This window comes from Mesocricetus auratus, unplaced genomic scaffold, assembly GCF_017639785.1.
Source record: "Mesocricetus auratus isolate SY011 unplaced genomic scaffold, BCM_Maur_2.0 Super-Scaffold_100007, whole genome shotgun sequence".
NCBI lineage: Eukaryota > Metazoa > Chordata > Mammalia > Rodentia > Cricetidae > Mesocricetus > Mesocricetus auratus.
The window spans coordinates 87,164,264-87,187,081 of NW_024429191.1; the positions used below are offsets into that span (position 1 = coordinate 87,164,264).

Genomic DNA, 22,818 nt, shown 5'->3' on the forward strand with positions numbered 1-22,818 from the left:
CTTATTTTCTCACTACATATATTTATTCTTTACATAAATAAGAATACATTATAAATTCATTCATATGTACACAAATATGCATATTTGCATGTGTATGAATGTGATATATGATGTTATTTTCATGAATAGAGTATCAGGCTTCCCAAGTCTTCTCTTTTTTGAGTCATATCGAGGTTATTAAGAAAGAAGTGTTAAGAGAGAATTTTGCTATGTGCAGCCATTGACTGCTTATCTATACACACTTCGTTCTTTCACGTGACTTCATTGGGGAGATCTTTGGGTGGGATGCAAGCTTGCACAATTCTTATTTTCCTTCTTTCTATTCTCTGAAGATTTTACATAAAGACTCTTTTTAGTAATTAGGGTAACAGTGAAAACACTGTGAGGCTCCATTATTCTCCTGCTCAATTAAAAACCCTGCGTATGCTGGGGCAAGCTTCTCCAGGTCATCCAGGACAGGGTGGTGAAAAATAGCCCATTACAGGCCAAAGTAGTTGCTCTTTGTTTTAATTTCCTTTTCAATGGTGGTTTATGTAAGAGCCCAGGTGTTTTGCTTTTCTCTGAGCATTTATCAAAAATTCTTAGTCCTTTAGACCAGGGCTATTCTCATGATTTGTAACGGCCATCAATTAAAGTATTTGTGCTTTCTCATGGCGCCAACTGCAAGGTCCCAAACAAGAAATCCAAAGCAAAGGGTGCTATGAATATTTTATTTAAATTTTCCTCAATATTGACCTTGTTTGTGGCACTTTAGGTTTCTCTCTTGACTTTGAAAGTATCATTTGGTAAATTAACCAAGTTGCAAAATATTTTTTATTGGAGTAAGTGCTTGATGTTTGGCAAAAAATGCATGGATTTGGCCAATTTAGATGTGTGGAAAACAGTTAAAAGCTCCCAGAATATGGCTCCAAGGGAACCTGGGGTCCAATACAAGTGTTGGCCATTCTGGAGACTGCAGTCATGTAGGAGGCCACCCGGGATGAGAAGAAGGTGGACACCAGCCAGGTCAGTTCCAGGAAGATATTTGAAGTGATGGGATATTTCAAAAACAACAAACAAATTGATCAAAACTAATACAAGTAGATATGGCCAACTGATCTCCAATTGGTCAGCTCATGAACATAGACTATTCTGGGAAAACACAAAGACTATTAATCTTGTGAAGTCTCTGGATTTGTTTTGCTCTAGAATGTTTTATTTGGGTATGGAAAAAAATTCTTGTGTGAAGTCTGAATATTTCAAATATTTAAGACATGATAATTGATGACTATCAAGACATGTATAAGGATCTCTAATAATCAACTTCCAAGTGCACTGTCCCCAAGGGATGGAACAAAAAAGCACTGCAATAAATCTGATGTTCTGTTTGTCCTCTCACAAACCCATCCAGAGTCACTCTTACCCAGATGTTCTCTCCTGAGAAGCTGTCTTTTAAGGCACTACATCTCTTTCACGATGAGTCATCTTTCTCATTCTCTGATGCTTTCTGTGTTCAAAACCCGAGACTTACTCCCACTCTGAAGCACCATGTAAGCCTTTTTAAGCTGACTCAATTCTTTGATACTGCTGTTGAGCAGTGTATATATTTTAAGCCTTGGTAGAAGGCAGAAGTAGCTGCACACTACAGAAACTGAATGTTCCTTCTTGCATTCCCCTGGGAACCTGGGCCAGGCAGAGACACTCAACTCTTATGTTCCTGCTTGAACCTTTGGACCTAGGGAAGGCAATCAAAGATGGATGCAAAGAAGAGACAAATTCATTGCAGCACTGTTGACCAACCATACTGAGAATTCGGTATTATTGTCATCCATGATTTTGTAGTAATGGTGGTGACATTGTGATCCTCAAGACTATCTATGAGGGCAGATATGTTCTACTACTACCTCACTTCTGGTTTCTAAGCTGATTCTTTAGCTTTTCTAGAATTTCTGTGAACTCCCCAAATACCTTTATATTAGAACCTTTCACATCAGCTAGATGTAACTTCTATGATTTCCATTAAGATGTTTAAAGCGTCTACAAAGCGGTCCCAGGAGGCATTGGGTTGGGAGTGGAAATCCTCCTGAGTTGCTGGTGGTAGCACAAATGCACCGGTCACTATGTGGATGGACTTGCTCATCACATCAGAGAGAGGAGAGAAAAGATATCAGCTATAATGGTGTAAATTAGTTTGATCCATGCCCTTTCTCTAGGAATAGCACTATTTTGATTAAAAGCCAGCCAGGGAGGCAGAGAAGCCATATGCACCCACTGACCCTTGCTTGTGTACATCTCCCTCCAGGAACCGTTCAGTTTAAACACTCCTGAGTTTTTCCCTTTGGTGTGGGTACATTTTCATTCTGCATGCTACTCCAGTTTGCTCCCCGTGGAATGAGAACCTTGTCTTGCTTTGTCCCGTGTCTTCATTGGCCATATGGTTTATGGGCTTGCCCATCACTATCCTTCCTTTATCTTCCAATACGAATATAACCTGTTTTATAAGTGTTTCTTTCCCATATCTCCAAGTGCCCCTGAGCCACATGGATAAATGACAATGGCTCCCTGGGTAGGTAGAGCAGACATTGAAGTTGAGATCGACTCCTTACAGTTTCCTCCAGCATCTTTCACTTTGAAGAGAGATTATATTCCAGACACTTCAGGCATGCAAGGCCTTCTCCAGCTGCTGCCTGGCCCATGGATAAGCTGAGGAAGGGCTCTGCTTCACATCCCTCAACTTCCATACTTTTCCAGCTGTCACTGGTGTCTCCATGAATTCATAGATTTATAGATAGGACTTTTAGTCACTTTTACTAAAAGGTTGTACTGTATGACAGGGACAATTTTGGGAGGAAGTGTTTATTTTGGCTTCTGGGTTAGGTAGAGAGCTCAGTCCATCAAGGAAGGGAAGGCATGATGGCAGAGAAAGCCTTTACCAGATTCTATTTACACATGTGGATGGAAAACAATGTAGGACCAGGCTCAGGTATAACCATTAAAGGCCCGCCTTGGTGACATGCTGCTGCTGGGTAGATCACACTTCTTAAGGTGATACACAGGCTTCAAAATAGCTGTCTTCTGGGGTCCAAGTACTCAAAATATGAGTCCAGGAAGGCCATTTCAGAGTCAAGCATAATCACAGTTTTGTGTGTGGAAAAGATTATAGTTTCTATGACCTCTCAATGTTTAGACTATCTCAATTAGATTTCCACCTACTCTATACACTGGCCTGCCAAGTCCCCTCCCATCAGTGGCTGAGCTGTGGGTCTTTGTTGCCAGCTCCAATCTGAGTGTTAAGGCTCTTCTCCTAGGCAAGTCTTATAAGAGCCTCTCCAGTTGTAGTGAGTGTGTGTGTGTGTGTTTGGGGGTGGGGTGGGGAGACGAGAACACTTCAGACAGGAGCACCAGGCACCTGATGTTGTTCAACCACAGAAACCATTTTATCAAGGAAATGGTTACTAGTCAGTATCTTTTCAGGTCTTTCCATCATCACCTCATGATGATCCTTCTTTATTCATTTGAACAATTTTATCTAGTTTTGCACTGGGTCTATGTGAAGGGAATTATCTCAACTCACATTGCTGTTAGTAGACGCTGTCTTCATGATTGTTTGGGAAATAAGACAAATGAATTTAAGGTTCTCATTTGCAAGCATTTATACTCTTTTTATTTTTAACAGGAAAATCAAGTTTGTCTTGATACAAGGCCAGCGTTATAGAGATGTTTTCTTACCTATCTACAAAGATTACTTTTCACTTCCTTTCTGGCCTGCAGGATATCCCTCACAGATGCATCCTTCGGTCCCAGGGGTCTTCAGCAGCTGCAACACTTTCAGGTCCTCACAGATTGTGAAACATGCTGGACAGATGAGATTAATCCCTTAGAGATACAGCTGGATCCACTTCTGATGGTGAGAAATCATAGCATTCTTTTACAGCCATTTGTGTAAGGAAATAGAATAATAGCTTTCCATGTGCCTAATTATTTTATCCATCATTTTCCTCCTCTCATGTGTTTCCCACATTAACATGTTTTGTTTTTTCTGTTCTTTTACCCTTGTACAAATGTAGTCATATTTTTATTACTTAGTACAACTTAGCACCCACACAAAAGTCAAGCAAGGCAGTGCACATTTATACCCAATCAGGCAGACAGTGGGGATGAAGAAACACATAGATCCCAGAGGATGTTGGCTAGCCAACCTACCCAAAACAATGAGCTCCAGATAATAAAAAATAAGGTGAGATTGCTCAAGGGAGGTGACTGATGTTGACCTCTAACCTCTACATGTATATTCAAGTGCCCCATCCTCCATACTTCTGACACACACACACACAGAGGGGGAGAGAGAGAGAAAGAGAGAAAGAGAGAGAGAGAGAGAGAGAGAGAGAGAGAGAGAGAGAGAGAGAGAGAGAGAGAGAGAGAGAGAGAGAGAGAGTTAAGGATGGAAGAGAAACAGTGGGGGAAAGAAAATCTTTAGCTCCTTAGACCCACACCAAGTCTAAACAAATGTAGGCTCGCTAATCTGGATGTGTGCAGAGGACATCCTATTGTTTAGATTTATGCTGCATTATATTCTATACAGGCAACAATCTTATTCATACATTCTGTAAAAGTTTGGCATGTTCATTGATTTGTTTGTTATATTTGTCTATAGGAGTTCTTTTTCATTTAACAGAGACTCAGCTGTTAAGTCAGATCTTTAGCATATCCAAATTTTGGTATAGTTTTAGTCAACTTTAACAACTTCCCCAACCTTATAGTTTGTGTGTATTTCTTATGCAGAAAGTACTTCTGGGGCTGAAGACATAGATCAGTAGTTTAAGAGTACTTGCTGCTCTTACAGAGGACCCAGATTCAGCTCCCAGAATTCACACTGGGCAGCTTATGATCACCTGAAATTTCAATTCTGAGAGATATAGCCCCCTTTTCTGGTCCCTGTAAGCATCTGCATGCACATGGTGTACATACAGAGAAGCAATTACACATATACACAGATAAAATTTTATTTAGAAAAAAGAAAGCGTATCCATGCTTTGAAAATTATATGTACAAGCTCCTTCATTTTCTTCAGCGATCTTAATTTTTAGGGGGTTTTGTTTTATTTTGTTTTATCATTTTTACCTTGGGTATGTAATTTTGGTGTGCATAAGGTGTAAAACAGTAGGACCTAAGATATTGCTGGAAAACTCTTTCTTTTATGTCTATAAAGCAAACAGCTCCATCACAAACGTATATATATATATATATGTATATATATATATATATACATGTGTAAATGCTTTTAACTACTCCATCTTTCCAATTAGCCTCTCTATAGCATTTGTTATATGCAACACAGTTATGGACCTTCACAGAAAATGTTCCCAATTATCAGGGAAGATGTCGTGCCTAGTCTCTTTACAGTCTTGACTGTCCTAACACCTTTCCTCATGTGTCAGAATCTGCCAACTCTTCACCAAGTCTTCTTACTAACTTTAGTCTAATCCCGAACAATTCTCCATTCACAATGACAAAGGAATTCTGTTTAATCAGTAGAATATAAACAGGAGAAATACTTGCTATTTGTATTGCTGGAAGGCATTGCTGGCTGGTCAGAGGTAGCAACCTCCCCATGCCTAGCAGGTATCTCAATAGCTGGGCAACATGGAGCTCCCTCCCTTCAACAAAGCTTTCTGCTCTCTACCTCCCATTATCTGGAGAATGTTCCTGCCATTATCTGGAGGGTTGGCCTTTTCTGAAAACTATCTCTAAACCAGATGCCTGATTTATCTTTAGCTTGATCTTTGGCATAGATCCCTGCTGAGAAGACTTGTACTAGGGGCTTGGCTCTGCTATATGACCCTACTGCCTTGTGATAGGAGCACATCATTTAATGCAAATTAGAGTTTGTCACCGGACTTTCAAATACTATATATTTCTTATACTCTGGAATAAAATTGAGTGGATTCACTGACATCTGTCTCCTCAAGGGCTGTCTCCATTTGTGCTCATGGACCACTATAACTTTCTGTCACTCCATCTCTCCCCTATTGGCCTTGTGGCCAATAGACCTAGAATTCATGAGTTTTAATCTAAAATAATGGATGGATTTCTCTTTCATTTTCCCTTTCTGATTTTCTAGATGAGCTTGGAAATGATGCAGTCCAGATATAGCGGGAACCTTAAAATCTCAAAGGAGAGAGGCCAACTACTGACCACATGAATCATAATGTAAATATTTTTTGGAGACAGAAGTTTGTCAAAAGGCTCATGACCCACAGATTGAGAACCTCTGATCTACATAAACATCTCTAGACACTTTCCAAGAAAATTCGAAGACACTGTAGAAATACAAAATGGTTGAGCAAGCTGGACCATGTAAACAAGGTTCAACAGAGTTGGGATATGGACTTTCATGACTGAAGATGAATAATAAAGAGAACAGTACAAAACTGCTTTGAGTGATGTGTTTATTTTCACCTAATTCTATTCTTTGCTTACCTCTGATCCACCAGCCACAGAGCACCCTCTAATTTCTACTGGAGAAAAATAATTCTCAGAGAATGCATACAGATTCCAAGTAAGGGTCTGTAATAGCTTGGAAAAAATAAAGACTTCAGGAAAAGACACATAAAAATGGCTATTCTCTTGGCCACAGTGGTTATGAGTTGTTATAAACTGCTTTATCAGGTGGGTGGTAAATCAATAGCCCAGACAACTAACAAAGTTGATTATAATTTACATTATGGCGTGGGTTCCACTAATTCCCAATCAATTATTTACTGCATTTACAAGCCCGCCACATGTTCAGATAAGTTCCTTGCAAAGTAATTGTACTGGCTGGTTTTGGGTCAACTTGACACAAGCTAGAGTCATCAGAGAGGAAGGAGCCTAGTTGAGGAAATATCTCCATGAGATTCAGCAGTAAGGTATTTTCTTGATTAGTGATCAATGGGGGAGCACCCAGCCCATGGTGAGTGTTGCCATCCCTGGGTTGGTGGTCCTGGGCTCTATAAGAAAGCAGGCTGAAGAGCTGGGAGGTGGTGGCACAGGCCTTTAATCCCAGCACTCGGGAGGCAGAGGCAAGCGGATCTCTGTGAGTTCGAGGCCGGGCTGGACCGACAGCCTCCAAAACAATACAGAGAAACCCTGTCTCATAAAACAAACAAACAAACAAACAAACAAAAAACAAAACAAAAAAAAAGAAGGAAAGCAGGCTGAGCAAGCCAGGAGAAACAAGCCAGTAATCAGCTCCTGCCTCCAGGATCCTGCCCTGTTTGAGTTCTTGTCCTGACTTCCTTAGGTAATTAACAACAGTGCAGAAGTATAAGTGTAAGTAAACTCCTTCCTTCCCAAGTTTCTTTTTCGTCATGGTGCTTCATTGCAGCAACCCTAACTAAGGCAGTAACCAAATGACAATTTGATCTCTGTGGTCAACATTAATCCTATATATTATGGTTATATCACAATTCAGGCAGAAATGAACTTCCTGTTCTCCAGCAAAGAGCTTCTGTTTAGACAGTCCTGAAACAAATTACCTTTTCAACACATGCTGACTCTCAATGATGATTTTTGGTGATGTCTCCCAGGAGAGCCTTTGGATCAGTTTAGGAAACAGCCTCATCTAATCACATGTCTTCTCTCCAACTTTAATAATCATTGCAACAGTTGAAGTTTTTGAAATTATATTCACGTATATCACTCTAATTCATTTTTTGATTCTTTGTTTTCCTCTGTATAGATAATTTATAGGGGATTAAGCAATTTGGCTTTGCATTTCATGTCCTTTTGCAAATTTTCAACAGACCCATGAGCTTCAAACAGAAGCTAACTGTGTATCTGTGACTTTGGAGAGGATGTAGCAGATTGACTTAGATCATTGATTTCTGTGTGTGTGTGTGTGTGTGTGTGTGTGTGTGTGTGAGAGAGAGAGAGAGAGAGAGAGAGAGAGAGAGAGAGAGAGAGAGAGAGAGAGAGAGTCCACAGCTTGCATGTGTCAAGCACTATACTGAGATACCTCCCGGCTTTAGATTACTGTTTCTATAACAATTATATGAAAACCAGATCAATCTTCTCAGAAACCATGCAAGCTAACAGATAACAGAATAAGCTCTTCAGCATATACAAAGGTCTACGTAGGCCTCTCGCTAAGCAACAATAGATTCTAAACTGAAGACAAAATAGAGCACTTTTTGGAAAAACAAACACATCTGAGAGAATTTGGCACAAAGTAAACACTGACCATATCAGTTTAGCCCTAGGTAAACACAAAATAAATATGGGACTAGAAATGCAGTTAAAAACATGTTATACACGAAATGAAATCCCAAGATATGCAATTAGTTAGAAAGAAGGTAGGAGTAGAGAAAAAAAAAGAAGAATTAAGTTTATGGGAAGTGAAAAGCATGCATAGGGTAGGTTCTTCAATCATTTCAATAATTATGCTATGAGCAATTCAAGTACTCTAATCATAAGGTTGATTCATAGATTTAATTTTAGGGAGGTGTGATATAAATATGTGTTATCAACAGCAACACAAATGATAAAAAATGAAATGGGAAAAAACCCTACTTTAAACTTAAAGATTCAGATGTGAGCTAAAATAACTAGGAAAAGATGTTTCAGATGAACAGTCATCACTTGAGAGGAAGACTTGAGAGCCTATGTGAATTTACAGGAAGTAAATTTGGGGGCCAGAGTTACTCTAAGAGATAATATCTTCAGCTGTATGAGGTTAATTCATTTAAAGATATTAAAAACACAACTGTGCTTAGGTTTGATGCTATAGCTCCACAATTCATGAATGAGAAAAAGTAAAATAACTTAAAGAGGCAATAAACAAATATGTGCTTAAAATTTTTTATTTCCCTGTAATTGATAAAAAAATAGTGGATAAAAGTATCAGTAAGGGCATTGGAGATTTGAACAATGCATCAAAGTAATTGACTATTTGGCCTTTTATTAAACACACTAGGTTAAAAAAAAGGTCCTTAACAAATGAGGATTATTTTATGGATGTAATGCAATTAACCTAGTTTCATTTCTGTTGCTGTGATAGAATATCATGACCAAAAGCAACTTAGGGGAGAAATGATTTATTTTAGGTCACAATTCCAGATCACAACCATCACAGCAGGAGAGCAAGGCAGAAGGCCACATCCAGATTCAGGCTACACCGAGGACAGCGCTCAGCATGTCCTTCCACCAGTCTGGCTTCTGACATGCAGAACAAACATGCCTTATAAACTGAATGTAAGTGTTTGTCACAGGAGGCATGCTACGCTTCCAAGAACAGCCCAGGGAACAAAATGCGCCTGAGGTAAAAGGCCCTCTGCCCTTTCTCCTGAAACCTCTTTCACAGTTCACCATGCGCCATTCTTTTGCTCTGACAGGTTACATGCAAGCTAATGTTGTGGAAGCATTTTTCTCAATTAAGATTCCTTCTTCCCAGATGCGTCTTGGTTTGTGTCAAGCTGACAAAAACAAACGAGCGCAGGGTTTTATACAGAATAATGAGTCATCAAAGCAGAGTGGGAGAAAGTATTTGCCAGCTCTTCATCTGTTGTAAGCTTAATATCCTTGATATATGAAGAACTAAAAAGTGCATCTAACCTAAAAGTAATCCAATCAAATAAGCAAAGAATCTGCATAGCCATTTCTCAGGAGAAGAAATAGAAGTGGCTAAAAAATATATTAAAAATCAATTCTTGTCTTATGGGAAATAAAAAAATCAAAGCTTCAATGAGAATCTATTTCATACTAGTTGGAATAGTTATTATTAGATTTTTAAAGTTGCTGATAAAAATGTAGAGAAAAAGCAGTAATTATACAGTATTGGTGGGAATGTATATTCATAATAAAGCCACTCTGAAAACCAATATAGTAATTCCCCCAAACCAAAAATATCCTTATCATTGGATCTACTTATTCTAATCTTATATGTATGTCTAAAATAAGTGAGTCAACATTAAAAAATAATTGATGCTTATTCATGTTTATTTTGATACTATTCACAATATATAAGATATAGAATCAGCCTAGAGACCCATCAACAAATGAAAGTATAAAGCAAAAGTATCTACACACTGAAATCTCATTTACCTGTAATAAAGAAGAAAACCCTGTTATTTGAAGGAAAATACATGGAATTAGAGTGCATCGGGTTGAGCCAAATAAGCCAGATACAAAGTCAAGAAGTGCATGTTTTCTCTTACATGTAGAAGTACACAAATCAAAATATCCGAGAGCAGAAGGACATAAAGGATTATGAAAGGGGCTGAGGGAAGGATGGTGGGAGAGGGCAGAAAAGAGGATGGGTGCCTTTATGCACAATATATACGTGTACCAAAATGTTAGAGTGAAACCCATTAATGCATATAATTAATGTGTGTTAAAATGATGACAATATAAAGAAAATTTGTAGAGAATGAGCTAGACCAATGGCTCTTTTTATGATCACTGATCCCATCTACTCCCATTCATAAGAGCTTCACATTCATTGCCTAATCAGCAGCATCTGTCTCCATGGTCAAATTATTTATTCATCAGCAATGGATATTTGCAATAAAGACGTTAAGCTGCTAGAGGAGAAAACATCCATAACTAATAATTTCAGTATTAAGCCTCTTCCTGTGGGAGTAGCTTCCACTGCACTGAGGGATCAAGTTCCTCTTCAAAACAATCCAGCTCCTGCTCCTTGGAGAGCTCCAGGAAGACCTGGAAAAGACAGACAGATAGCTAGCTAGCTAGCTAGGTATGTAGACAGACAGACAGACAGACAGATGGATAGATAGAACATATTGCTTCTTATAACACTGAATTTGAAGACAATGCATTTAATCTGTGTAAGGCAAAGTCACTGAAATTGACCCACCTGCTCCAGGGTGGACTGTGAGAGGCTGTACTCCTCCAGGTCAAAGCCCTGTTTAACTGCATAAGGATAACCATATGTTAGGACTCCTATACATCTCGTACATCTTGTATGCCTTGTATGTTTACTAAATCACCGCAAGGCACAAATAGCAGTGGGGAACCATTAAATGAAGTGACAAACATTCTTTTTTCTGAGAACATTACACAACTGTAATATGCACAACGTTTGATTAGATTTGGAAGAGAAAGAGTTGGTGCTACCTTTGCATGCTATGCAGTTTTTAACATCTGCATCATGGGGCACAATGATGCCTAGAAGACTTTCTTCCCCAAGTGAACCATTGATTCAGTATATTTGGCAAAGAAGCAAGTTGCAGGGAAAGAGATTTTTGGAAAAAGAAGAGAAAGACATAGAGACAACCTCAAAGGTTATCTAACAATCCACCACAGCATTGAAAACTCTCTGTTTAACCAATTTATGCAGAAGGATAGTTTAAGTCGTGATAAATGCTATATAGGTTTTTAGTGGAAACTCCAAGAAGAATCATGGCATTAATGTTAATCTTAGGAGTACCGTGAAGAATCACATGTCCCAGAAAGTTTAGGTGCTAAATTTAGACAATGCAATGAAGATACATCAAAGACAGCTTTGGATGTCGCCAACAGAAACCAGAATATATCTATGGATCAAGAGTTGGCTATCTCTTCCTTAGTAGGGAAGGTGACAGCCAAGAGGAGATATTATTGAGCAGTACAAAAGGCTCCTGGGATAAGTCAGGCAGACAGACTTGAAAGACAATCGGTGGACAAAGAAAGCCTTGCTAGAGGGATGAACAGAATGTGTTCGAATTTACACTGAAGTCCTCCAGTGGACACCAGATTATTCACACTTACATAGGAATTTACAGATCATTATTGGTCCAAGTCAATAAAATAAAATTTACTTTAAATTATACACTTTTAATACGATCTCTAAAGGGAAATACATTTTAGATATAAAAGGATTCAGCCTTCAAAGTATAGTGAGTTTTGTCTTATGTGCAGAGTAAAAGAAAAAAATTATGAAATGAAAGTCGAAACAATAACCCTTGCCATGCACATGCCCATACAGAGCAAGCTTACCTCCTTAGGTTTTTGCTTCTATATTTTAAAATGAAATTCGAATGTTCATATTTAGCACAGAATGCTCTAATCCAACTTCTCACCCCTGTGGGTTCTTTTAAGTTCTTGGATTATTTGCTCTCAGAGTCTCATCTCTAATTAGCCGCTTACCTGTTTCTAATTTGAAGAAGGCTTGGGATAAAGGCTGTACATCTTCCCTGGGCAGTTTATAGACCATAAGAGAAGAGAACCTGAGGAGAAAGGAGGGCTAGGTTGGTCTCTAAGCATGTAGGCTAACATGTATGGCATTCGCTGCTTCTTTTCATTAGGAAGACTATTCGGCACAGTTGAACATCTGAGAGTGAGCCCACTAAGGCAGTCCAGTTGGCAAGGTGATGAGAATTGGTTCAGTATCTTGGACTTCTTGGAAGGACACGGGTAGGACCAGTCTATAAGCAACATTTTGAGACTGGTCTTTCCACCTGCTCTCGGCTGGGAACTCAGGCTTCTTATTCCATCTCATGCCCTCCTAGAATTTCCAAACTGGGTAGGAATCCACACCTATTTAGTACAGAGCCCACATTCAGGCACTTCCTCCTTCAACTCTCAATGCTACTCTGATGCAACAGAGATTCTGAAAGCCAAGTGTAAGTCCTCAGGAATTGAAATTAAGATTTCTTCTGAACGGCCCATCAATTGATGCTCAGGTATGTATTTAGCTACCTATTGTTGACACATAATCAGAACAAATAGATTTGATCTCAATGGATTTATTTTCATTCATTTACAATGCATTCTATTTTACCAACAGTGTTTATTCATTATGTTGGTGGGTGATAGTTTATATAGAATTAGGACTTTTGAAAACATGTAAGAAAATTTAGAGCTACACTCTTGTCATCAGTCAACTCTGTCATTATGACCTGGCTTGCATCTATATAAAGCTTCTGTTATGTCTATTAATAAAGATAAAGATGAAATACAATTTGTGGATTCCTATAAATACCATGTCTTTACCCAAGTAACTCATCCAGCAGATATTCTTTGTCAAAATTTTCTCTTTAGATGTTGGATTGATCCAATGTCTGGAGCAGGAGTAGGAATGACAAAGGCACAAGACAAACATGGGAGCGGTTCCTGTGAACATGTTCGGGCTCCACACTACACAGAAATCTAGGATCGCCTCACTGTTAAGTAGGGAAGTAGCAACTCCAGCTCCTACCCATGAAAGTTGATTTGCTTAAAACAGTACCTACTTTTAATGATCAGGATGTCAATTAAATAACCCAAGACCAGGACAGAACCCGGCACATATTAGGGTCACACACCACATGACTATAGAAGAAACTGCTGGCCAGACTACAGGGTCACCCGCAACATGTGACCTCAGATTTACATCAGCCCTCTGTTCTCTAGTACACATCTAGCAGTACCCACAAGTCAGTCATCTCTTTGTGGTTTTCTTACAGTGTGAACATGACCCACAGTGACTATCAAGTCAAAGAAATCCCAGGGGAGAGTGGGTATACTTTGCCAGATCAAAAGACAGAACTATGGACTGGGGAGATGACTGGGTCAGGAAAGTGCCTGCCGTGTCAGCATGACGACCCAAGTTCAGAACTCAGGACTCACACACACACACACACACACACACACACTCAGAAACTGTGTTTACCTCTCCTGTCGAGCAGCCTGGGGGAAAAGCCTCATGATCTCTGCATTGATGGGCTCCACCTGGGCAGGGGTCTTCACCTTCATCTCCAGCAGGTAATCTTTGCCAAATTTGCTCTTCAGATGTTGGATGGAGCCAATACATCTGGAGCAGGAACAGGAATTACAATGGCACAAGGCACAGGCAGGAAGGGTATCTGTGAGCCTGCTCAGGTTGTCACTTGCTCACTACACCCCAAAGCAGAGCCCCATAAATGCTGATTTTTCTCAAAAGCAAACATGTTTCCCCCGCTCATCACAGATGGACAGGTGTGGGATGAAAAATGGGCACCCACCTCAGCCTCCCAGAAACCATGATGGCCACGCGGTCACACACGGCCTCCGCCTCTGCCATGTAATGCGTGGTCAGAAGGGCGCCCCTCTCTGTGTTTGTGAAGGTGGCCTGGATGGCCTGCCTATGTTGTCAAAAGAAGAATTTCAATGTATGGAAATCCTCCGACTCTTCTGGATATTATAGAGAGGAAACTCCATGCGGCAGAGTTGAGAAACAATCAATGCAGACTAGGCAAGACCGAGTGACGGATGAAGAGGACTGTCAAGTCAGTGTCCAGAGAAACACTGGTGAGGACACACTCAGAAGGACAGACGGAAGATATTCTGAGCAGAAAGGAACTGTTCATGAGGCAGATAAGGAGGTCAGACTGAGACAAGCAGGCCCACAGCACCCTCCTGGGGAACCTTCTGTGCTGAGGAGCTGTCCGGAGTGCGCGCAGTGACAGCAGGAGGGAACCCAGACCTCATGGGCTGTCTGGCAAACTAGGTCTTCCAGCCAGGACTAGAGTCGCTGATTGTACTAACATGAACCCTTTTACAGCCACAAGCCTGATCAGGCGGGTTAAAACTGTACAAGGATTCAATTCTACAAAGGATATAGATCGCGTCGGCCACACTTTCTTAGGACTCCCCACCGGCTGTGGTTGCAGCCTTGGCAGCCACAGCTCCTTACCACATCTGCTGCTGCCCCTCAGGGTCCATCCCGGTAGACGGCTCATCCAGAAGTACCACAGATGGGTTCCCCAGGATGCTCAGGGCGAAACACAGCTGTAACAAGAAGGACAGCCCATGTGGCACCAGACTGAAGCGGGCTCGGAGTATCAACTAGCCCTGTTCGTACCTTTCTCTTCACTCCCTCTGACAGTGTCTTCACAGGAGCCTTCATCTGGTCCTGCAGCTTGAGCGCATCTGCCAACCTGGAGAGAGACAGTGGGGCATCACAGTGCGTTCCACAATGAAGAGAGATGATGGGAAGATGCCGCAGTGAGCCCGGGTAAGACGGAGGGTTGGGACCCAGGTGGGCAGTTCAGGAAATGTGTAGAAACATTCAACAAGGTTAGGCTGACAAAGGTTGTGATTCCCCCAACCAAGAGAGAGGCATTTACCTCTTGTAAAACTATTAGTACAGTGTCCAAGCACTTCTGCAACTTACCTTATAATTAAATGTTAAGTACACTCAGTCATTTACTATTGACTATTAACTATTTCCCTATGTGCTTAAAATGAAAATGGAGAAAACTTTGGAAGTTCCCACTACCTCACATAGGTAAGCAACAGAGCCTTCTACTTCCAATGTACTGCCAAAGTGGCTGCCTCCAGCCTCCTCCCCATCACCTGGGGACAGAACGTTGCAGACCCCTGTGTACCGTGCAATGGCCACTGCAGCGTCACCTTTGCTCATCCCCTTGACGGCAGCAAGTATCTCCAGGTGTTCCCTCACCAGTAGGTTGGACCACAGAGCGTTTTCCTGAGGACAGTACCCCAGGAACTCCAGGGTGTCCCCTCTGCTGTTCCCTTTCATCAGAACCTACAGATAAAAGGTCACTGTCAGCGATCTCACTCTGCACTGATCCTCAAAGTACTGCTGGGACCACATTCAGTGGAAGCCCCACAAGGAGTTGATTCATAGAATGAATGCATGAACTCAAGTGTGTACAAAGGTGCTGGGCTGGGGAAATGACTCAGTCAGGGAAGCACTTGCTGCATAAGCATGAAGACCCAGATCCAATCTCCAACGTCAACATTACAGGTGCAGCAGGGCACACCTGAAATCCCAAAGCTGGGTAGACTGTGACAGAAAGATCCCTAAGCCTTGATGATAAGCCAATCTTTGCAAATCAGCAAGTCCAGGTTCACTGAAAGGCAGTCTCAGGGAGAAGGAGTTGTTTAGGGAGACATCCAACATCAACCTGTGGGCTCCAACAGCATACTCACACATGCACACGCATGAACATGTACATACACACACATGCACAAACACGAAACACAGTGAGATATTACTTCATATCTGTTAGAAAGTCCGCTATCAAAAAGAGGGAAGTTAAATGATAAGGAGGTGGAGAAAATGGAAGTCTTGTGCACTGTTGGTGCAAATGCATAGTAATATCGTCAGTTATGGAAAATAGCACAATATTTCCTCAAAATCATAGCTGAGGTATGATCTGGAGAGACTACTTCCTGTGATGCTTCTAAAGTGATTGGAAGCTTTTCTTCTTTTTCTTTTTTTCCTAAAATAACATCTTCAGTCCTGTTGTACTACTTGTTGTACTATTCTTTGTTGGACTATTTGCGATAGAGAAGATATGAAATCAAACAAATGTCCATTGAGAGATTAGTGGATTTTCCAAAGCAGTGATATACACACAAATACAATACTCTCAGTCTTTAAAATGTGAGGGTCTTCTTTTGTCTGTGACTACATGGATGAATCTAGAAAAGATGTTCTGCTTTGCTTTCTACTGCTGGGTTAAAACACTGACCAAAAGCAACTTGGCGAGGAAAGGATTTATTGGGCTTACACTTCCAGATCATAGTCCATTCTTGAGGGAACTCAATACAGGAACTTGGAAGCAGAAACTATGGAGGAATGCTGCTTATTGGCTTAATTCCCCTGGCTTGCTCAGTTACCTTTCTTATACAATGTAAACTCACCTTCCCAAATGTGGTATTGTCAACAGTGATATGGGCCCTTCCTCATCAACTAGCAGTCAAGAAAATGCCTAACAGTCATGCTCACAGTGCATTGGATGGTAACAATTGCTCAGTTGAGAGTCCCTCTTCCCAAGTGTGTCTAGGTCTGTGTCAAGTTGACAAAAACTAACCGTATCCATGTGGGATGTGAAATAAGGCAGGCACAGAACACAGCAGCTGCCTGACTTCATGAATGCACATGCAGTTTGAATAAATTGAAGTTGTAACAGTAGAAAGTAGAATGTTGGACACCAGAGGTTGGAAGAAGGGGCATCAAATGAAGGGGGAGAGACATATATCTAAACCCCCAGTTCCCTAAAGATAGGAAGAATGAATTCTAGTGATGTATTTCATAGAATGACGACTGTCACAAGTACATACTACCAAAGTGATAAGTATTGTGAAAAGGCTGCTTTGTTAGTTAGCCTGATTTAATCATTCCACATTGTACACATGTCAAAACATCACATCATACCTCATGAAGACATCCAGTTGTAATGTCAGTTAAAAGTTTTTAAAGACCAATTAATACTTTTAAACTCTGTGTGTCTGTGTGTGAGTGTGGCCACATGCATGCCACAATGTGTGTGTGGCAAATGCCAGCCTTCACCCTCTTCCTGATACAAGGGTCTCTTGTTCGCCACTGTGTACCCCAGGCTAGCTGGCCTGCGATCTTCCTGGCATTCTCTTTTCTGCCTTCCATCTTGCAGCATGAGCACTGGGATTGTGCTCTATAACTTGAGCTTTACGTGTGTGTACACAGACTCAGGGTCCATATGCTCATGTGGCAAATCCTTTACCCACCGAGCCACCTCTCCAGCCCTAGTTATTTTTACTTACTTGTGTGCATGTGTGTTTATATGTAGAGGTGTGTGTGTGTGTGTGTGTGTGTGTGTGTGTGTGTGTGTGTATTCATTTGGTGGCCAGATGGCAATCTCGGGTATCATTCCTCAATCACTGTCCACATTTTCTTTGCTTGTTTATGGTACATGTGCGTATGTGCAATGTATGCATGTTTTCATGTGTGTTCATGTGTCAGTCAATGTTGGGTGGCTTCCTCAAGTGTTCTCCAACTGCTTTTTGAGGCACGATGTGAACCTGGGTTCATTGAGTCAGTTAGGCTGGTTGGCCAGTGAGTTCAAGGGGCCCCCCTGTCTCTTCCTTCTCAATGACAGGTTTATTGACACTTATTGCCATGCTCATCTCCTTATGTGAGGACTGAGGATCTGACCCAGGTCCTTATGTTTGCACAGCAAGCCCTTTACTGACTGAGATATCTGCTCAGTTCCTACTTTGGGTTTTGAGTTTCTCATGTTTGGTTTTTGAGTTTCTGGGCTGGCCAGAAAGCCCCAGAGATGTGCCAGTCTTTCTCACCAGTTAATTTTGTTTAAAAAAATGAACCATACCAGACTTATTGACTTTGACACTGTGTCTGGGGCCTAAAATTTTTTTATATTATAATAAAGTACCTTAATATAATTGTCCAACATAACAACTTTTTTGATATAGTCATGCCTTAAGCTTTATTGTGACAATGATCATGAGGAATCATTTTTAAAAATTGGTATTATACTTAAATATGTCAAAAATGAACTATTCTGGGCCAGACTCTAGAAGGTAGAGCCAACACTTGCTAAGTTCTGTTGAAGTAGGTTTCCTTCTTGCCTCAGGCAGAGCATTATCCTGCCAACCACAACCAAGGTGTTTGTTTTTGCGTTCTGTCTGTGTTCCAGAACTTCCTTTGGCCAGGGCACAGGTCAATCTAACCAGTATACATGTCTATATGACACCTCCATCCTGTAATGTGGCCAGCAAATAATACATTGTGAAAATACAGTCTTTTGATTGGTGCTTTGACAGACGTATCCAGAAGTCTGGGCTGGAGACCAACAGGGGAAAGGACGTAAGGTTGGGTGGTTTAGGAACCTGTCTGCTTGCTAAATTGCCGTGTCAGGAGAGAAGGTGGTAGCTGCGGACAGGACTGGGAGAAACAAATCCGGAGCAGATCAAAAAGCAGGAGCAAAGCCCTGTAGAGGGATGACATTGGATGCATCCTTGGCCAAACTTAGAGGACAAAATGAGAGGCACAGAGCAGAGTGAAGAAGGACACAGGGACAGAGGTTCTGAATGGACATGGAAAGCAGATCTTCAAGCCACCTGCAAGACAAGCCAGAGGTGACTTGCCAGTCACAGAGTAGACAAGTCACAGGGGTAGTTAATCTGGAAAATAATGCAGTTGAAAACAATTGGCTGCTCTGATCAAACCCATTTCATAACACTCAAATAGTTTGCCATATATTTACAGCTTCATTACAACTCAAAATTCTTCCTCCCAGTGCACCAACGAACAGTCATCTTCCTTACAACTCAAAATCCTTCATTTCAGTGCACCAACGAACAGTCATCTTCCTTGCCCTTTCCCTCTTTTATGAATAAAGTCAGGTGGTGGTGGCAAGGAAGGGAAGTTGTGGTTAAATGAGGCGTCCAGTTAGGGTCGACTGTGCTGGGGACATTAAAAAGACCAGCTTCTTATTTTCTCATCCACCATGGCTTCAGAGGGGCCATGAGATGAGTTTCTCCTTACACAGTGGAATGTTTGACAGTTATATTCCCGTCTTCCTCTGTGGCTTGGCTACCAGCACTCTCTTCTAGCATAGTCTCGCAGACCGCTGCCTTCCCTTGGACACTTTCTAGAGAAGTTATCATCTTGTCTCTCTTCCCTGTGATCACCTCTCTTGGTTAATTCTAAATATTGTTTGCCTGGCCATTTTGCTTCTGAGACAAGTGATGAGTTGGCAAACAATTCACTTTTACACTCGTGCTTCTCCACTCTGGCTACTCTAAAAAGGATCTTATTGAATTTGTACTGGGAAAAATTTTAGTGCAATTGTATACATTCCAGATTTGTGAATTGGTAATAGTACTTCATGAAGATGAGTAAATAAGACAGTTTGTTTTAACATTTCTATTCAAGATTGCACAGTAGCATGCTGAAATGCTAGTGTTCATTTAAAATTATAATCAGTGGATTATGTGATCCAATAAACAGAATCTGCACGATTACTATTCTGAGAATGAATAACATTTCTTCTTAGTAGACTCATGGGAAAGAGACAGTTTCAAAGCGTCCCTAGGTGGCTTCTAACCATTTATGTGTATATTCAGAGATAAGTACTGCTCTCAGCCCTGGGTCAAAAAAGGTGCTTTTTGCAGTGGGATGAGATTCATAACTGGGTGCTGACATTAAATGATTCTCAAGTGCTCAGGCCTGGATGGAATATCTATGTCATACCCTCCAAGGCTCAGGGGACAGAGAAACAAAGAAGAAGGAGGAGGAGGAGGAAGAAGAAGATGAAGAAAGAAGAGGAGAAAGAAGAGGGAGAAGAAGGAGAAGAATAAAGAGGAAGGAAGGAACGAAGGAAAGAACGAAGGGAGGAAGGAAGATAAGACTCATAGGGTGGGGTGGAGTGCTATGAACTCCTGGATATGACACAAGATTTGATGAACTCATGGAAGCTGCAGTTCCCTACACAAGACCTGTAAACTTTTTGACCTGTCAACATTTCATCATGGATGGAGGAGAAGCTCAGGAGGCCCAACCCTTCCTGATAGACTATTGGTAGTTAATAGTGGCTAGTGATGTAGCTACTGATAAGTTTTTCACACTCCAGTAAATAACCCCTAGCCAATGCAAGCAACCCTACTGAAATTAATGTGTCATGAAAAGACATGAAGCAAGAGGGAGACTTTTGGTGAATAAAAAGGGACTCAACATGAGAGGGAAGAGGATGGGAAAAGCTAATGGTGCTGAATATAATAAAAGTGAATTATACACATATGCAACATTATTAAAGAATTAAAATCATCCCAACTGAATGACGAGTATCTGTGTCACTTGTTTATAATTCAATATAATATTCTAAAAACTTTGAATAATTATTATATTTTTCAAGTTGTCATCTGGATACTGTTGTATAAAACACTATCTTTCATCTACCTACCTGTCCAGCACTTGGTTTTGCTTCTCCAGTTATCATCTTAATGGATGTGCTTTTACCAGCTCCATTGTGTCCCAATAATCCTACAACCTCACCTGAGAAAAAGAAGACACATTAGTAACGATGGTGACTATTACAAATCTTACTGTGTGAAAAGTGCTATGTGGTATGTGGTATGTCTTACATGCAATTTTATATTATTAATTGTCATGTTATATGAAAGGACCTGAATAAGATAAGCATGAGAGGATCATATAGGGATGGAGAGATGGCTCAGCAGCCTAGAGAATGTACTTCTCTTGTAGAGGACCTAAGCTTGGCTCTTAGTATCCATACCAGGCGTCTCATAACCTCTTTTAACTCCAGCTCCAGGGAATCTGATGCTCAGTCTGGATCTGGGAACATCTGCTCTCACAAGTTCAATCCCCACACACAGACACACCATATACAGATCATTAAAAACAAAATAAATCCTTTAAAGGGTCATGCTCAGGAATAATAGAGACTACATATAAAAACACCCCAGTAAATACCACATTTCATTGGGAAAACTAAAAACATGACCCTAGTATCAAGAAAAGGATTGGTGTCCAGTTTTACCCCTCTTATTCCATGCACTACTAAAAATTTCAACCACAGCAATTATATAAGAAATAAAAAGCCTATGAATGAAAAGTAGGCAATTAAATCATCCCTGTTAGCCAATAATATGACTCTATACATAGGAAATCTCTAAAAATTCCAAAAGAAGATGAGAGTAAAAAGATGGGAGATCAGCATACAAAATAGGTAGCTTTTCTTCTCGCTTTAAATTTGTTCATTTTATTTTGTCTTATTTGTACGGGTTTTGTTTTGTATGTTTTTATGCCTGTGCGTTGCATAAGTGCCAGGTGTCTGCGGAGGTCAGAAGAGGGTGGGTGTCAGATTCTCCAGAACTGGAATTACTTCTGGTTGTGAGCCACCGTGTGGAGACTAGTAATCAAATGCAGGTCCTCCGCAAGAGCAAATGGTCTTAACCACTGAATCATCTTTCCACACCCCAGTATCTTTTCTATACATCAATAAAGAACATGCTGAGAAAGAAACTCATTTACAATAAGGACACAAAATAAGATATGAAGCAATGAACCTAACAAGTGGGTGAATGATTAAAAGTATAGACTAATGGAAAAAGGAACTGAAGACAATGAAAAATGTAACAAAAAGATGAAAGTGAAAGCTGAAGAGGGGCTACTAGATACTGGGTAGATGGTGGACAGGGAGTGGAGGGGAGGGGAGGGAAGCGGGGGGAAGGGGAGGGGAGTGGAGGGGAGGGGAGACCCAGGGAGAATTTGGATGGCTGTATATAAATAGTATACCACATTTGCGTGGATCGAAATGTCAGAGTGAATGGCATTAACTTGCACAGTTAATATATATTAATTAAAGAAAAACTGTATGATGCTATGGGTAGGATAATGGCCTTGATGACACTGAAAAGGGACAGGAGTTCTAGAGTCTCAGCCACTTGCCCAAAGTCACAAGAGAGTGACTAAGTCACACTGTGTAGGAGAGAAGCAGAAGTCAGTAAATAGGCTCCTCATCCCCTGTGGTCAAGATATGAGGATGGAATAGCAGAGTGTAGGTCAGTTCCCTGGTAAACAGTATTGACCATTAGGAGAGCGACAGCAGTGACTGAGTAGGAAGACTGCATGTCAGATGGTTCAACAACAACAACAAAAGCATGTGATCTCTTATGTCTGTGTGACTGTGTCCCCATTCAAAGGGAAAACCATTTCCATCAAGGTCACTCTACTGGGAAAAAAGAAAAGTAACACAGCTGCGGACGCATGCAAAAGGGAGGGGGGATCTAACGTTTGGAGGATGTTCCTGAGCAGAACCCGTGCCCAACCTTTTCGAACACAGAAAGAGATATTTCTTGTTGCTATCTTCTTCTTGCTCTTACGAACAAAGCATTTCTTTTTTCCCCTGTACTCCTTGCGAAGACAGCTGGCGATGATGGCTGGCTTCTGCAAACAAGACATGCAAGTAAACGGTTGTTAAAAGCATAAGTCTACTGGTAGCTTCTCAAAAACAATTAAATTTGGCCTTGGTGTTTCTAGCTGTTTTAAGGTAGTACAGTTCTAACCTATGCCTTGGTGTTTCTAGCTGTTTTAAGGTAGTACAGTTCTAACCTATGCCTTGGTGTTTCTAG

The 22,818-nt window shown here is 40.8% G+C and overlaps 1 protein-coding gene and 1 long non-coding RNA gene across 3 annotated transcripts in view; one reads left to right on the forward strand and one right to left on the reverse strand.

Moving 5' to 3' along the window:
• Positions 1–3,302: 3,302 nt before the first annotated feature.
• Positions 3,303–6,402, forward strand: LOC121141545. The gene is made up of 3 exons (XR_005878482.1): positions 3,303–3,437; positions 3,751–3,886; positions 6,101–6,402. It is a non-coding gene; the product is annotated as an uncharacterized LOC121141545 (long non-coding RNA).
• Positions 6,403–9,936: 3,534 nt separating this feature from the next.
• The window catches only part of LOC101829788 (ABC-type organic anion transporter ABCA8A), a 77,097-nt gene continuing 64,215 nt past the window's right edge, over positions 9,937–22,818 (reverse strand). For both annotated transcript variants that reach the window (XM_013113339.3, XM_040750005.1), the window contains 10 exons: positions 22,516–22,633; positions 20,628–20,719; positions 15,303–15,463; positions 14,777–14,852; positions 14,609–14,703; positions 13,938–14,057; positions 13,607–13,747; positions 12,103–12,182; positions 10,832–10,887; positions 9,937–10,674 (listed from right to left, as the gene is read on the reverse strand). In XM_013113339.3, coding sequence (XP_012968793.2) covers positions 10,576–10,674; positions 10,832–10,887; positions 12,103–12,182; positions 13,607–13,747; positions 13,938–14,057; positions 14,609–14,703; positions 14,777–14,852; positions 15,303–15,463; positions 20,628–20,719; positions 22,516–22,633 — 1,038 coding nt within the window. In that variant the 3' untranslated portion in view covers positions 9,937–10,575. The remainder of the gene's footprint in view (positions 10,675–10,831; positions 10,888–12,102; positions 12,183–13,606; positions 13,748–13,937; positions 14,058–14,608; positions 14,704–14,776; positions 14,853–15,302; positions 15,464–20,627; positions 20,720–22,515; positions 22,634–22,818) is intronic.